The sequence below is a fragment of the Tachyglossus aculeatus genome, chromosome 24, assembly GCF_015852505.1.
Source record: "Tachyglossus aculeatus isolate mTacAcu1 chromosome 24, mTacAcu1.pri, whole genome shotgun sequence".
Classification (NCBI taxonomy): domain Eukaryota; kingdom Metazoa; phylum Chordata; class Mammalia; order Monotremata; family Tachyglossidae; genus Tachyglossus; species Tachyglossus aculeatus.
The window spans coordinates 28724149-28740340 of record NC_052089.1 but is presented as its reverse complement, the minus strand read 5'-3'; the positions used below and the strand labels follow the sequence as shown (position 1 = coordinate 28740340).

The window sequence follows — 16192 nt, the reverse complement described above, 5'->3', positions numbered from 1 at the left end:
ATACAGTAAGCGCTCAATAAATACGATTGATTGATTGATTGTACTTCCCGAGCGCATAGTCCAGTGCTCTGCACACAGTAAGCGCTCAATAAATACGATTGATTGATTGATTGTACTTCCCAAGCGCATAGTACAGTGCTCTGCACACAGTAAGCGCTCAATAAATACGATTGATTGACTGACTGTACTTCCCGAGCGCATAGTCCAGTGCTCTGCACACAGTAAGCGCTCAATAAATACAATTGATTGATTGATTGTACGTCCCAAGCGCATAGTACAGTGCTCTGCACACAGTAAGTGCTCAAGAAATATGATTGACTGATTGATTGCACTTCCCAAGCACATAGTACAGTGCTCTGCACACAGTAAGCACTCAATAAATTCGATTGATTGATTGATTGTACTTCCCAGGCGCATAGTCCAGTGCTCTGCACACAGTAAGCGCTCAATAAATATGATTGATCGATTGATTGTACTTCCCAAGCACATAGTCCTGTGCTCTGCACACAGTAAGCACTCAATAAATGCGATTGATTGATTGTACTTCCCAAGCGCATTGTACAGTGCTCTGCACACAGTAAGCGCTCAATAAATACCATTGAATGAATGAAGTCGGCAACATATAAAGACGGTCCCCACCCGACAATGGGCTCCCAGTCTAGAAGGGGGAGACAGACGACAAAACCAAACCTATGGACGGGTGTCAAGTCGTCAGAACATATAGAATTAAAGCTAAAGGCACACCGTTAACAAAATAAATAGAATAGTAAATATGACCAAGTAAAATAGAGTAATAAATAAATAGATAAATTGTTATTTATCTATAATATATACCTATTATTATTATAATTATTAGAGTTATAAATAAATAAATAAATAAATAAGTAATAAATAAATAAATCTTTACAAACATATATGCAGGTGCTGTGGGGAGGGGAAGGAGGTAGGGCGGGGGGGATGGAGAGGAGGAGAGGAAAAAGGGGGCTCAGTCTGGGAAGGCCTCCTGGAGGAGGTGAGCTCTCAGTAGGACCCCGACACCCAGGCTCCATTCTTCCCTTCGAGACCAGAGGCGAAGACTCCTTCCACCCGCGGTTTGATCCCCTGGGTGGGTTGGGAGTGGCAGCTGGAGCCTTTGCTGAGCGCTCACCGAGTTTGCTGCACTGTACTGGGCATTACGGAAGTGAAAGCCAGAGAATAATGATAATAATAATAATAATAATGGCATTTGTTAAGCGCTTACTATGTGCAGAGCACTGTTCTAAGCGCTGGGGGTGGCTACAAGGTGATCAAGTTGTCCCATGTGGGGCTCACAGTCTTCATCCCCATTTTACAGATGAGGGAACTGAGGCTCGGAGAAGTTAAGAGAAGCAGCGTAGCTCAGTGGAAAGAGCCCGGGCTTTGGAGTCAGAGGTCGTGGGTTCGTAGCCCCACTCCGCCACTTGTCAGCTGTGCGACTTTGGGCAAGCCACTTCACTTCTCTGGGCCTCAGTTCCCTCACCTGGAAAACGGGGATGACGACTGTGAGCCCCCCGTGGGACGACCTGATCGCCCTGTAACCTCCCCAGCGCTTAGAACGGTGCTTTGCCCATAGTAAGCGCTTAATAAATGCTATCATCATCAATCTATGTGCAGAGCACTGTACTAAGCGCTTAGCACTATCATTATTATTATTATTAAGTGACTTCCCCAAGGTCACACAGCAGACATAGGGCGGAGCCGGGATGTGAACCCGTGACCTCTGACTCCAAAGCCCGGGCTCTTTTTCCACCGAGCCACGCCGCTTCTCTACGGTGAGAGAAGCCCCTCGGTGGTGCGCCCACAGGGAGTTGCCGCTCTTATGGGGATGGCTGCCCTCGCCGGGTCGTTCCCCCATCACTCCCATCGCGGCCCGGCTGCGCCCCAACCCCACCCGCTCCTCGTCCCCCCAGAAAGCCGACTTGGCCGTCGCCCCCCTCACCATCACCTACGTGCGCGAGAAGGTCATCGACTTCTCCAAGCCCTTCATGACCCTGGGGATCAGCATCCTCTACCGGAAACCCAACGGCACCAACCCGGGGGTCTTCTCCTTCCTCAACCCGCTGTCCCCCGACATCTGGATGTACGTGCTCCTGGCCTGCCTCGGGGTCAGCTGCGTGCTCTTCGTCATCGCCCGGTGAGTCGGGCCGCCGGTCAGTCTTGCCCCTGATTGCGGGGCGGCAGGGTCAGCTCGTTGTCACCGCCACGCAATCCCACGGGACGACGGAGACGCTCCCGCGCAACCCTGCTGAGAAAATGGGGGCTCTTCCAGAAAGTGTTCTAGAAATAGCCTGCAGAGAGGGTAGTCCAATCAATCAATCAATCAATCAGTCGTATTGATTGAGCGCTTACTGTGTGCAGAGCACTGGACTAAGCGCTTGAGAAGAACAAGCCGGCAACATAGAGAGACAGTCCCCACCCGACAGTGGGCTCCCAGTCTAGAAGGGGGAGACAGAGAACAAAACCAAGCATCCTAACGAAATAAAATGAATAGAATAGATAGGTACAAGTAAAATAAATAGAGTAATAAATATTTACAAACATATATACATATATATACAGGTGCTGTGGGGAAGGGAAGGAGGTAAGATGAGGGGGATGGAGAGGGGGACGAGGGGGAGAGGAAGGAAGGGGCTCAGTCTGGGAAGGCCTCCTGGAGGAGGTGAGCTCGCAGTAGGGCCTTGAAGGGAGGAAGAGAGCTAGGATGAGAGCTGGATGCCAACTTGTACTTCCCAAGAGCTTAGTACAGTGCTCTGCACACAGTAAGCGCTCAATAAATACGATTGATTGATTGATTGGCAGTGGGGTGGGGCCACCCATTGACCTGTATATATGTATATATGTTTGTACAGATTTATTACTCTATTTATTTTACTTGTGCATATCTATTCTATTTATTTTATTTTGTTAGTATGTTTGGTTTTGTTCTCTGTCTCCCCCTTTTAGACTGTGAGCCCACTGTTGGGTAGGGACTGTCTCTAGATGTTGCCAACTTGGACTTCCCAAGCGCTTAGTACAGTGCTCTGCACACAGTAAGCGCTCAATAAATACGATTGATGATGGTGATGATGATGGGTGGGGGAGCAGGGGGTTGCCACCTTCCCGAGCCCCAGGCCAGGCCCTTACTCTCCCCATTTCTGCCCTTTTTACTCATTTTCTCTTTCCGCCCGACTCTGGGATCCCGCCCCCAAATCCATTTCTCCTCACCCGGAATTCCAAACGGTAAACTTCTTGGAGCCTCCGTGGCCGGCCATCACACCGCAGGGAACAAGGCCCTGGCACAGCTGCTGGGATCAATCAATCAATCAATCGTATTTATTGAGCGCTTACTGTGTGCAGAGCACTGGACTAAGCGCTTGGGAAGTACAAGTTGGCAACATATAGAGACGGTCCCTCCTTGTGGATCCTCAGGGGGTCCGTGCAGACTGAGGGGTGATGATGATGATGGCATCTGTTAAGCGCTTACTATGTGCAAAGCACTGTTCTAAGTACTGGGGGGATACCAGGTGATCAGGTTGTCCGGGATGGGACTCACCATCATCATCCCCATTTTACAGATGAGGTAACTGAGGCTCCGAGAAGTTAAGTGACTTGCCCAAGGTCACCCAGCAGACACGTGGCGGGGCCGGGATGGCCGGCAGGGTTGAGGATTCATTCATTCATTCAATCAATCGTATTTATTGAGCACTTACCGTGTGCAGAGCACTGTACTAAGCGCTTGGGAAGTACAAGTTGGCAACATCTAGAGACGGTCCCTACCCAACAGTGGGCTCACAGTCTAGAAGATGCTGTGGAACGGTCCTGCCTCGGTGCCCCGAGGCTGGATCCGGGAACGAGAGGCCCGCCGATCCTTCATCATCAATCGTATTTATCGAGCGCTTACTATGTGCAGAGCACTGTACTAAGCGCTTAGCACCGTACTAAGCGCTTCCTGGCTATGTTGGCCTTCTGTGTCAGAAGCGAGAGTGAGAGGGGCTGGCTGGTCAGGGGCCAGCGAGCAAATCCAAGCCCAGGAGGGCTTCGTGCCAACTGCTTGGCCGGAATATTACCGTGCACCAAGGACCCTCTGGGATTCCTGGGGTGGAGGGGTGGGAGCATCCCCTCGGTGGGCTGCAGCTGGGGGTAGTTACCTGCCGTGGGGCTGGAGGAATGGGGGAGACCGCGCCGGTTAGAGCTTCAATTTGACATCCGCGAGACGCCAGGCCAGATGGAAGAGGTTTCAGCCCCCCGAGGGCCCGGCGGGAGAGTCCAGCGTGCGGCTTCCGACGGGGATCCTGCAGCCTCTTCCCTTCAGCTCTTGGCCTGGGTCGGAGAGACTCGGAGAGGAGAGACTGTGCCGGAGAAGCAGTTGTCAGGGAGGGTTGGGGGACCAAGATCATCATCATCAATCGTATTTATTGAGCGCTTACTATGTGCAGAGCACTGTACTAAGCATTTGGGAAGTACAAACTGGCAACACATAGAGACAGTCCCTACCCAACAGTGGGCTCACAGTCTAAAAGGGGGAGACAGAGAACAAAACCAAACATACTAACAAAATAAATAGAATAGATATGTACAAGTAAAATAAATACAGTAATAAATATGTACAAACATATATACATATATACAGGTGCTGTGGGGAAGGGAAGGAGGTAAGATGGGGGGATGGAGAGGGGGACGAGGGGGAGAGGAAGGAAGGGGCTCAGTCTGGGAAGGCCTCCTGGAGGAGGTGAGCTCTCAGTAGGGCCTTGAAGGGAGGAAGAGAGCTAGCTTGGCGGATGGGCAGAGGGATTGGGGGCATTCCAGGCCCGGGGGATGACGTGGGCCGGGGGTCGATGGCGGGACGGGCGAGAACGAGGTACGGTGCGGAGATTAGCGGCGGAGGAGCGGAGGGTGCGGGCTGGGCTGGAGAAGGAGAGAAGGGAGGTGAGGTAGGAGGGGGCGAGGGGATGGATGGACAGCCTTGAAGCCCAGGGTGAGGAGTTTCTGCCTGATGCGGAGATTGATTGGTAGCCACTGGAGATTTTTGAGGAGGGGAGTATCATGCCCAGAGCGTTTCTGGACAAAGATAATCCAGGCAACAGCACCAAGATGGGGAGAGGGAGTCAACAAACACAGTCCTCTGCGTTGCCCAGTCAACCCAGGCGCCCCTGGAAGGGCCTTTCCTTTAGGGGATGGCCCCGGTCCGGCCGGGAAGGGCTCGAGCGTCGTGCTGCCCGGGGGTGAGGGCGTGGGACAGGCCCGGTGTTGACCGCTCTTTCTGTTGGCCACGCAGGTTCACCCCGTACGAGTGGTACAACCCCCACCCGTGCAACCCCGACTCGGACGTGGTGGAAAACAATTTTACTTTGCTCAACAGTTTCTGGTTCGGAGTTGGCGCTCTCATGCAGCAAGGTAAACCGGGACCCCAGCACGGCCGCACCCCATGGCCTGCAACCCCCTCAGCGGGCCGGGCCGGTCAACTCTGTCTCCCCTCCACACCACCTGCCTTCGTACTTGTAAACCCCTCGTCTCTGTTGACAGTGCCCGCAGAGGGCCGCCCATCCTCTGGCCGATAACCCATCCCGGGATTCCAAGTGTGGACGGCCACCTGCTCCAACCGTGGGACGTCCCGGAAAGGCGGTCGATTGGGGTGGGAAAAGGGGTGACCCTTCCGCCCCAACTGGGGGTCCCAGGAGGGTGGGAGAGGAAGCCCGGAGCTCTCCAGTGAGTGAGGATTTGGGGGCGCTGGGGAAAGGTGTCCCGGCGGGAGTGTCTGGGAATGAAAACTTCCAGATTCTCCTCCCACCGGCCTCTCCGCTCCCCTCTTGTCCCTGTCTCTCCCAGTCTGGGTCGGCCCGGTCACCAGGTTTGCGGGTCCGCAGAGCAGATGGGAGTGGGACGGGAGCAAACTCATCCCATCCAGGGAGAACAATCCACCTTCCCAGAGTCTCCGAATGGTCCCCACCTTGTAAACCTTTTTTTTTTTTAAAATAGTACTTGTTAAGCCCTTAGTATTTGGGCTTAACTAGTATTCTCAGCACTTGGAACAGTGCTTTGCACATAGTAAGCGCTTAACAAATGCCATCAATGAATGAATGAACCAACACCACGAAGCAGCGTGGCTCAGTGGAAAGAGCCCGGGCTTTGGAGTTCTATTTATTTGATTTTGTTAGTATGTTTGGTTTTGTTCTCTGTCTCCCCCTTTTAGACTGTGAGCCCACTGTTGGGTAGGGACTGTCTCTAGATGTTGCCAATTTGTACTTCCCAAGCGCTTAGTACAGTGCTCTGCACATAGTAAGCGCTCAATAAATACGATTGATGATGATGATGATGATCATTATTATTCATTCATTCAATCGTATTTATTGAGCACTTACTGTGTGCAGAGCACTGTACTAAGCGCTTGGGAAGTACAAGTTGTGCCAAGCACTGTTCTAAGTGCTGGGATAGGTACTTCCCAAGCGCTTAGTACAGTGCTCTGCACACAGTAAGCGCTCAATAAATACGATTGAATGAATGAATGAATGAATCAGAATAAGTAGAAGTAAAGCTAGATGCACATCATCGTCATCTTCGTACTTCCCAAGCGCTTAGTCCAGTGCTCTGCACACAGTAAGCGCTCAATAAATACGATTGAATGAATGAATGAGTCAGAATAAGTAGAAGCTAGATGCACATCATCGTCATCTTTGTACTTCCCAAGCGCTTAGTCCAGTGCTCTGCACACAGTAAGTGCTCGATAAATACGATTGAATGAATGAATGAATGAATCAGAATAAGTAGAAGTAAAGCTAGATGCACATCATCGTCATCTTTGTACTTCCCAAGCGCTTAGTCCAGTGCTCTGCACACAGTAAGCGCTCAATAAATACGATTGAATGAATGAATGAATCAGAATAAGTGGAAGTAAAGCTAGATGCACATCATCGTCATCTTTGTACTTCCCAAGCGCTTAGTCCAGTGCTCCGCACACAGTAAGCGCTCAATAAATACGATTGAATGAATGAATGAATAGATCCAAAGTAATTAGGTTGGCCACAGTCCCTGTCCCAGACGGGGCTCACGGTCTTCATCCCCATTTTACAGATGAGGGAACTGAGGCCCAGAGAAGTGACGTGACTTACCCAAAGTCACACGGCAGACAAGCCGAGATTAGAACCCAGGGCCTTCCGGTTCCCAGGCCCGGGCTCTGGCCATCAGGTCCCGCTGCTTCAATTCAATCGTATTTCGTTTCAGTCGTATTTATTGAGCGCTGACTGTGTGCAGAGCACTGAACTAAGCGCTCGGGAGAATACAACAGAACAATCCAGCGCTTAGAACAGTGCTTTGCACATAGTAAGCGCTTAACAAATGCCATCATTATTATTATTAATAATCAGACGTGTTCCCTACCCTCTTCTCTACAGACCGGCTGTTTCCGCAGATGGTAGCCGAGGGGGCCGGGGCTGGGGTAGGGGCAGGTCCGAGGAAAGGAGGGGAGGCGTCGGGCATCTGGGTCATTCATCTTCACAGCTGCGGGGGAAACTGAGGCTTTTACAGTATCTGGCAGGAGGATAAAATAATAATAATAATAATGCTGTCATTTATTAAGCACTTACTATGTGCACAGCACTGTTCTAAGCGCTGGGGAAGTTACAAGGAGATCAGGTTGTCCCACGTGGGGCTCACAGTCTTCATCCCCATTTTACAGATGAGGGAACTGAGGCCCAGAGAAGTTAAGTGACTTGCCCAAAGCCACACAGCTGACACCATCCACGTCCCGGTGTGTGCCCCACGTGTGCCCTCGTCTCTACGTGTGTCCCTCCACGTCTCTGTGTATGCCCCCATGCGCGCCACTGCGTGTGCCCTCATAATAGTAATAATGATGATGATGATGGCATTTATTAAGCGCTTACTATGTGCAAAGCACTGTTCTAAGCGCTGGGGAGGTTACAAGGTGATCAGGTTGTCCCACGGGGGGCTCACCGTCTTCATCCCCATTTTACCGATGAGGTCACTGAGGCCCAGAGAAGTGAAGTGACTTGCCCAAAGTCACACAGCTGACAGTTGGCGGAGCTGGGATTTGAACCCATGATCTCTGACTCCAAAGCCCGGGCTCTTTCCACTGAGCCACGCTGCTCATGATGATGATGATGATGATGATGGCATTTATTAAGCGCTTACTATGTGCAAAGCACTGTTCCAAGCACTGGGGAGATTACAAGGTGAACAGGCTGTCTCACAGGGGGCTCACAGTCTTAATGCCCATTTTACAGATAAGGGAACTGAGGCCCAGAGAAGTGAAGTGACTTGCCCAAAGTCACACAGCTGGCAATCGGCCGAGCGGGGGATTTGAACCCGTGACCTCTGACTTCAAAGCCCGGGCTCTTTTCCACTGAGCCCTGAGGCCCAGAGAAGTGAAGTGACTTGCCCAAAGTCACACAGCTGGCAATCGGCTGAGCCGGGGGATTTGAACCCGTGACCTCTGACTTCAAAGTCCGGGATCTTTGCCACTGAGCCACGCTGCTTCCCTATCACATCACATCACATTCCGGTCCTTTCCCCACCGGAGGGGGAAAAGATGAGGAAGGGTCGTTGCTGTGGCCGGTCCACATCCCAGCCCCGGAATTGGTTGTTCTCTCTGCTAAAGGAGGCCGGAAAGGCCGCCCGTCTGACCGGGATTGGGAACAGGGGCCGGGAATTTGGGGCAATCAGCTCGCGAGCGAGGTTCGCCAGGAGGTTGACCGTGGCCAGTGGCCGGAGAGCCCGAGCCGGCCTCCAAGGTCCCTAGGAGACATAACAATAATAATAATAATAATTGGCATTTGTTAAGCGCTTACTATGTGCAAAGCCCTGTTCTAAGCGCTGGGGAGGCTACAGGGTGATCAGGTTGTCCCATGTGGGGCTCACCGTCTTAATCCCCATTTTACAGATGAGGTAACTGAGGCCCAGAGAAGTTAAGTGACTTGCCCAAGATCACACAGCAGACATGTGGTGGCGGCGGGATTCGAACCCATGACCTCTGACATCATCATCATCATCAATCGTATTTATTGAGCGCTTACTGTGTGCAGAGCACTGTACTAAGCGCTTGGGAAGTACAAATTGGCAACATATAGAGACGGTCCCTACCCAACAGTGGGCTCGCAGTCTAAAAGGGGGAGACAGAGAACAAAACCAAACGTACTAACAAAATAAAATAAATAGAACGCCAAAGCCCGGGCTCTTTCCACTGGGCCACGCTGCTTCGTGGTGTTGGTTCATTCATTCATTCGATCGTACTTATTGAGCGCTTACTGTGTGCAGAGCACTGGACTAAGCGCTTGGGAACTACAAGTTGGCAACATATACAGATGGTCCCTACCCACCTATGGCTGGGCTCTTCCTCGACACTGGTTCCACCCCTCGCTCCGGGCATTGTCTCCCCCTTCTAGACTGTGAGCCCGCTGTTGGGTAGGGACCGTCTCTATACGGTGCCGACTTGGACTTCCCAAGCGCTTAGTACAGTGCTCTGCACACCGTAAGCGCTCAATAAATACGATCGAATGAGTGAATCCTGCGGGCAGGTGGTTGGTCATCGGTGGGTTCTCCCCGTGGTGCCACACCTCCCTTCCCCCATCGCCCGCTGCTCCAGGCCTTGTTCGCTGGGCTAAAATGGAGGTGGTCTGTCCCCAACCCCAGGAGGAATCTGAACACCTAATGATAATAATAATAATAATAATAATAATAATAATAATAACGGCATTTGTTAAGCGCTTACTATGTGCAGAGCACTGTTCTAAGCACTGAGGGGGAATACAAGGGGATCAAGTTGCTCCACGTGGGGCTCACAGTCTTAATCCCCATTTTACTGATCATCATCATCATGTCGTATTTATTGAGCGCTTACTGTGTGCAGAGCACTGGACTAAGCGCTTAGGAAGTCCAAGTTGGCAACATCTAGAGACAGTCCCTACCCAACAGTGGGCTCACAGTCTAAAAGGGGGAGACGGAGAACAAAACCAAACATACTAACAAAATAAAATAAATAGGAGAGATAGGTACAAGTAAAATAAATCATCATCATCAATTGCATTTATTGAGCACTTACTGTGTGCAGAGCACTGTACTAAGCGCTTGGGAAGTACAAGTTGGCAACATATAGAGACAGTCATCATCAATCGTATTTATTGAGCGCTTACTGTGTGCAGAGCACTGTACTAAGCGCCTGGGAAGTACAAGTTGGCAACATATAGAGACAGTCATCATCATCAATCGTATTTATTGAGCGCTTACTGTGTGCAGAGCACTGGACTAAGCGCTTGGGAAGTACAAGTTGGCAACACATAGAGACAGTCCCTACCCAACAGTGGGCTCACAGTCTAAAAGGGGGAGATGGAGAACAAAACCAAACATACTAACAAAATAAAATAAATAGAATAGATATGTATAAGTAAAATAAATAAATAGAGTAATAAATATGTACAAACATATATACATATATATAGGTGCTGTGGGGAAGGGAAGGAGGTAAGATGAGGGGGATGGAAAGGGGGATGAGGGGGAGAGGAAGGAAGGGGCTCAGTCTGGGAAGGCCTCCTGGAAGAGGTGAGCTCTCAGTAGGGCCTTGAAGGGAGGAATCAATCAATCGTATTTATTGAGCGCTTACTATGTGCAGAGCACTGTACTAAGCGCTTGGGAAGTCCAAATTGGCAACATGTAGAGACAGTCCCTACCCAACAGTGGGCTCACAGTCTAAAAGGAAGAGAGCTAGCTTGGCAGATCATCATCATCATCATCAATCGTATTTATTGAGCGCTTACTGCGTGCACAGCACTGTACTAAGCGCTTAGGAAGTACAAGTTGGCAACATATAGGGACAGTCCCTACCGAACAGTGGGCTCCAAAGCCCCGGCTCTTTCCACTGAGCCACGTTGCTTCTCTTGGTGAAGCGGGGGAGCGGGCAGGGCGCTGAGATGAGGCTCCAGAGAGGCCCGCCAGGCCTCTCCGGGTGGTTGGCGGGGTCCGGTTCGGACGGAGTCTCCCGACGGGCCCCCCTGGACACGGCCCGGCCCAAATCCCGGGCCTCCCGGAGGCCCGTCCAGCCCCCGGGCGCCGGTCCCTCGCCTCAGGCCGGCCGCTCTCGCCGCCGCAGGGTCCGAGCTGATGCCCCGAGCGCTGTCCACCCGCATCGTGGGCGGGATCTGGTGGTTCTTCACCCTCATCATCATCTCCTCCTACACGGCCAACCTGGCCGCCTTCCTCACCGTGGAGAGGATGGAGTCGCCCATCGAGTCGGCCGACGACCTGGCCAAGCAGACCAAGATTGAGTACGGGGCCGTGAGGGACGGCTCCACCATGACCTTCTTCAAGGTGAGCCGCCCCTTCCCCGTTCCCGGCCTTCCCCGTCAGGCGGTCGGTTCCTTGAGGTCCTTCTAAATAATAATAATAATAATAATAATAATGATGGCATTTGTTAAGCGCTCACTATGTGCAGAGCGCTGTTCTAAGCGCTGGGGGGATAGAACATGATCAGGTTGTCCCACCTGGGGCTCACAGTCAATCCTCATTTACAGATGAGGTCACTGAGGCTCAGAGAAGTTAAGTGACTTGCCCAAGGTCACACAGCAGACGTGTGGTGGAGCGGGGATTCGAACCCATGACCTCTGACTCCAAAGCCCGGGCTCTTTCCACTGAGCCACACTGCTTCTAGACTGTGAGCCCGCTGTTGGGTAGGGACCGTCTCTCTAGGTTGCCAACTCGGACTTCCCGAGCGCTTAGTCCAGTGCTCTGCACACAGTCAGCGCTCAATAAATATATATTTTTGTACATATTTATTACTCTATTTATTTATTTGTTTTACTTGTACATATCTATTCTATTTATTTTATTTTGTTAGTATCTTTGGTTTTGTTCTCTGTCTCCCCCTTTTAGACTGTGAGCCCACTGTTGGGTAGGGACTGGCTCTATATGTTGCCAATTTGTACTTCCCAAGCGCTTAGTACAGTGCTCTGCACATAGTAAGTGCTCAATAAATACGATTGATTGATTGAGGTCGGGGACCGGGTCTTTGACTCCTGCTGGGTGCTCCCAAGCCCCCAGGGAAGCACCGCGGTTACAACAGTGCTCTACCGTTGTAGAGAAGCAGCGTGGCTCAGTGGAAAGAGCCCGGGCTTTGGAGTCAGAGGTCACGGGTTCAAATCCCTGCGCGGCCGGTTGTCAGCTGGGTGAAGTCACTTCACTTCTCTGGGCCTCAATCCCCTCATCTGGAAAATGGGGAGTAAGATGGTGAGCCCCACATGGGACAACCTCATCACCTTGTATCCTCCCCAGCGCTTAGAACAGTGCTTGGCACATAGTAAGCGCTTAACAAATACCAAAACCTTTTTTTTTAATGCCCAGGAGGCAGCCAGTACAGCCCCCAGCCGGTGCCCAGTATACCCCGCATAGAGCAGGAAGCCAGTACAGCAGCGTGGCTCAGTGGAAAGAGCCCGGGCTTTGGAGTCGTAGGTCATGAGTTCGAACCCCAGCTCCGCCAATTGTCAGCCATGTGACTTTGGGCAAGTCACTTTGCTTCTCTGGGCCTCAGTGACCTCATCTGTACAATGGGGATTAAGACTGGGAGCCCCCCGTGGGACAACCCGATCACCTTGTAACCTCCCCGGTGCTTAGAATAGTGCTTTGCACATAGAAAGCGCTTAATAAATGCCATCATCATTATTATTATTATTACAGTGCCCTGCACGCAGTGGGCAGCCAGTACAGTGCACTTTCCATAGTGAACATTCATTCATTCATTCATTCAATCGTATTTATTGAGCGCTTACTGTGTGCAGAGCCCTGTACTAAGCGCTTGGGAAGGACAAGTTGGCGACATAGAGAGGCGGTCCCTACCCAACGACGGGCTCACGGTCTAGAAGGGACAGCCAGTACAGTGCTCTATACATAGGGACGCAGCGTGGCTCAGTGGAAAGAGCCCGGGCTTTGGATTCAGAGGTCACGGGTTCAAATCCCAGCTCCTCCAATTGTCAGCTGTGTGACTTTGGGCAAGTCACTTCACTTCTCTGGGCCTCAGTTCCCTCGGCTGTAAAATGGGGATTAAGACTGTGAGCCCCCTGTGGGACCACCTGATCACCTTGTAACCTCCCCAGCACTTAGAGCAGTGCTTTGCACATAGTAAGCGCTTAATAAATGCCATCATCATTATTATTATTATAGTAGACACGGGAGGAGGTGGAATCTTGGGAGGACTCTGAAGACAGAGAGGGTTGAAGTGGTTCTTACAATAGCATTTATTGTGTTTCCACATGATGGTAAGCACTTAGTACAGTGCTCTGCACACAGTAAGCGCTCAATAAATACGACTGAATGGATGAATATGTTGCCAACTTGTACTTCCCAAGCGCTTAGTACAGTGCTCTGCACACAGTAAGCGCTCAATAAATACGATTGAATGAAGGAATGAATGATGGCGTGCACTGTACTAAGCACCTGGGAAGGACAACAGTAATAGTTGGTATTTTTAAGCATTTATCGCGGCCGAGCACAAACGCTAGGGAAAGTACCAGATGATGAAGTCGGCCAGAGGCCTTGTCCCACCCGGTGCTCTAGGAGGAGGGAGAACATAGTACGGGCTTTGGAGTCGTCATCATCATCAATCGTATTTATTGAGCGCTTACTGTGTGCAGAGCACTGGACTAAGCGCTTGGGAAGTCCAAATTGGCAACATAGAGGGACAGTCCCTACCCAACAGTGGGCTCACAGTCTGAAAGGGGGAGACGAAAACCAAACATACTAACAAAATAAAATAAATAGAATAGAGATGTACAAGTAAAATAGAGTAATAAATATGTGCAAACATATATACATATATACAGTATATATATGTATACAGTATATATACAGTACATATATATATATACTGTATATATACTGTATACAGTATATATACAGTATATATATATATATACAGTATATATATTTATATATATATATATATATATATACAGTATATATATTTATATATATATATATATATATATATATATATATATATATAAAAATCCCGACGCCACCAATTAGCTGTGTGAGTTTGGGCAAGTCACTTCACTTCTCTGGGCCTCAGTTCCCTCATCTGTCAAACGGGGGTGACGACCGTGAGCCCCCCAGTGGGACAACCTGATCACCTTGTATCCCCCCCAGCGCTTAGAACAGTGCTTTGCACATAGTAAACGCTTAACAAATACCATCATTATTACTATGTACTGAAGTCCAAGTTGGCAACATATAGAGACAGTCCCTACCCAACAGTGGGCTCACAGTCTAAAAATAATAGATGATTAGCTCTAGTGGGGGACCAGCCTCGGGTGAACGGCTGGGACGGGGCGATACGGCAGGGCGGCACAAACAGGAGGCAGCCTGGCCTAATGGGTAGCGCCCGGGCCTGGGAGCCAAAAGGACCTGGGTTCTAATCCCGGCTCCGCCACACGTCTTCTGCGTGACCTTGGCCAAGTCACTTCACTGAGCCTCAATTCCCTCACCTGTAAGATGTGGTTTAAGAGCGTGAGCCCCGCGTGGGACAGGGACCGGATCCAAGCTCGCTTGCATCCACCCCGGCGCTTAGAAGAGTTCTTGGCACGCGCTTAACGAGGACCGTAACAATAATTATTAACTTACCAGTCAATTCGGGGGTCCCTTCGGCGTTTCCCGGACGGGGGTGCGTTTCCGGGAAGAGGCAGTTGTGCCGGATGATCCGTGCTGGGCCTCGGAGAGGGAGTCGCGGGTGACGAATACGATTGATCAATCAATCAATCGTATTTATTGAGCGCTTACTGTGTGCAGAGCACTGGACTAAGCGCTTGGGAAGTCCAAGTTGGCAACATATAGAGACAGTCCCTACCCAACAGTGGGCTCACGGTCTAAAAGATCGATCGACAAATACGATCGACCGAAGGGCGGACGGTCCATCCACCGCCCGGAGGGCCGCGCGATCGACACCCGGTGTCCCCCATTCGTTCAAGCGCTTAGTCCAGTGCTCTGCACACAGTAAGCGCTCAATAAATATGATTGATTGATTGATTCATTCATTCGTTCATTCAGTCGTGTTTATTGAGCGCTTACGGTGTGCAGAGCACTGGACTAAGCGCTTGGGAAGTCCAAGTTGGCAACATAGAGGGACGGTCCCTACCCAACAATGGGCTCACAGTCAAGAAGGGGGAGAAAGACGAGTGACTTTGGGCAAGTCACTTCTCTGCCTCAGTTACCTCATCTGTAATAAAATAATAATAATAATAATAGCATCTGTTAAGCACTTACTATGTGCAAAGCACTGTTCTAAGTGCAGGAAAATGGGGATGAAGACTGTGAGCCCCCCGTGGGACAACCTGATCACCGTGTTACCTCCCCAGTGCTTAGAACAGTGCTTTGCACGTAGTAAGCGCTTAATAAATGCCATCATTATTTATTCATTCATTCAATCGTATTTATTGAGTGCTTACTGTGTGCAGAGCACTGTACTAAGCGCTTGGGGAGTCCAAGTCGGCAACATATAATGACAGTCCCTACCCAACAGTGGGCTCACAGTCTAGAAGGGGGAGACAGAGAACAAAACCAAACATATAAACAAAATAAAATAAATGGAATAAATACGTGCAAATAAAATAGAGTAATAAATACGTACAAACATATATACATATATACAGGTGCTGTGGGGAGGAGAAGGAGGTAAGGCGGTGGGAGGACGGAGCTCAGTGTGGGAAGGCCTCCTGGAGGAGGTGAGCTCTCAGTAATGATAATAATAATGGCATTTATTAAGCGCTTACTATGTGCAAAGCACTGTTCTAAGCGCTGGGGAGGTTACAAGGTGATCAGGTTGTCCCACGGGGGGCTCACAGTCTTAATCCCCATTTTCCAGATGAGGTAACTGAGGCACGGAGAAGTGAAGTGACTCGCCCAAAGTCACACAGCTGACAATTGGCGGAGCTGGGATTTGAACCCGTGACCTCTGACTCCAAAGCCCGGGCTCTTTCCGCTGAGCCATGCTGCTTTGAAGGAAGAGAGCTAGCTTACCATTAACAAAACAAAACATATAGACAGGTGTCAAAGTGGTCAGAACAAATAGAATTAAAGCTAAATTCGCATCATTAACCTAATAAATAGAATAGTAAATATGTACAAGTAAAATAGAGTGATAAATCTGTACAGATATATATCATCAATTGTATTTATTGAGCGCTTACTATGTGCGGAGCACTGT

General features: G+C 50.2%; 1 protein-coding gene across 1 annotated transcript in view; it reads left to right on the top strand.

Annotated features, from left to right (window-relative positions):
* The window catches only part of GRIK1 (glutamate ionotropic receptor kainate type subunit 1), a 57300-nt gene that overhangs the window by 27347 nt on the left and 13761 nt on the right, over positions 1-16192 (top strand). The window contains exons 11-13 of the mRNA XM_038766217.1: positions 1929-2152; positions 5273-5391; positions 11093-11310. Of these exons, the coding sequence (XP_038622145.1) occupies positions 1929-2152; positions 5273-5391; positions 11093-11310 (561 nt within the window). The remainder of the gene's footprint in view (positions 1-1928; positions 2153-5272; positions 5392-11092; positions 11311-16192) is intronic.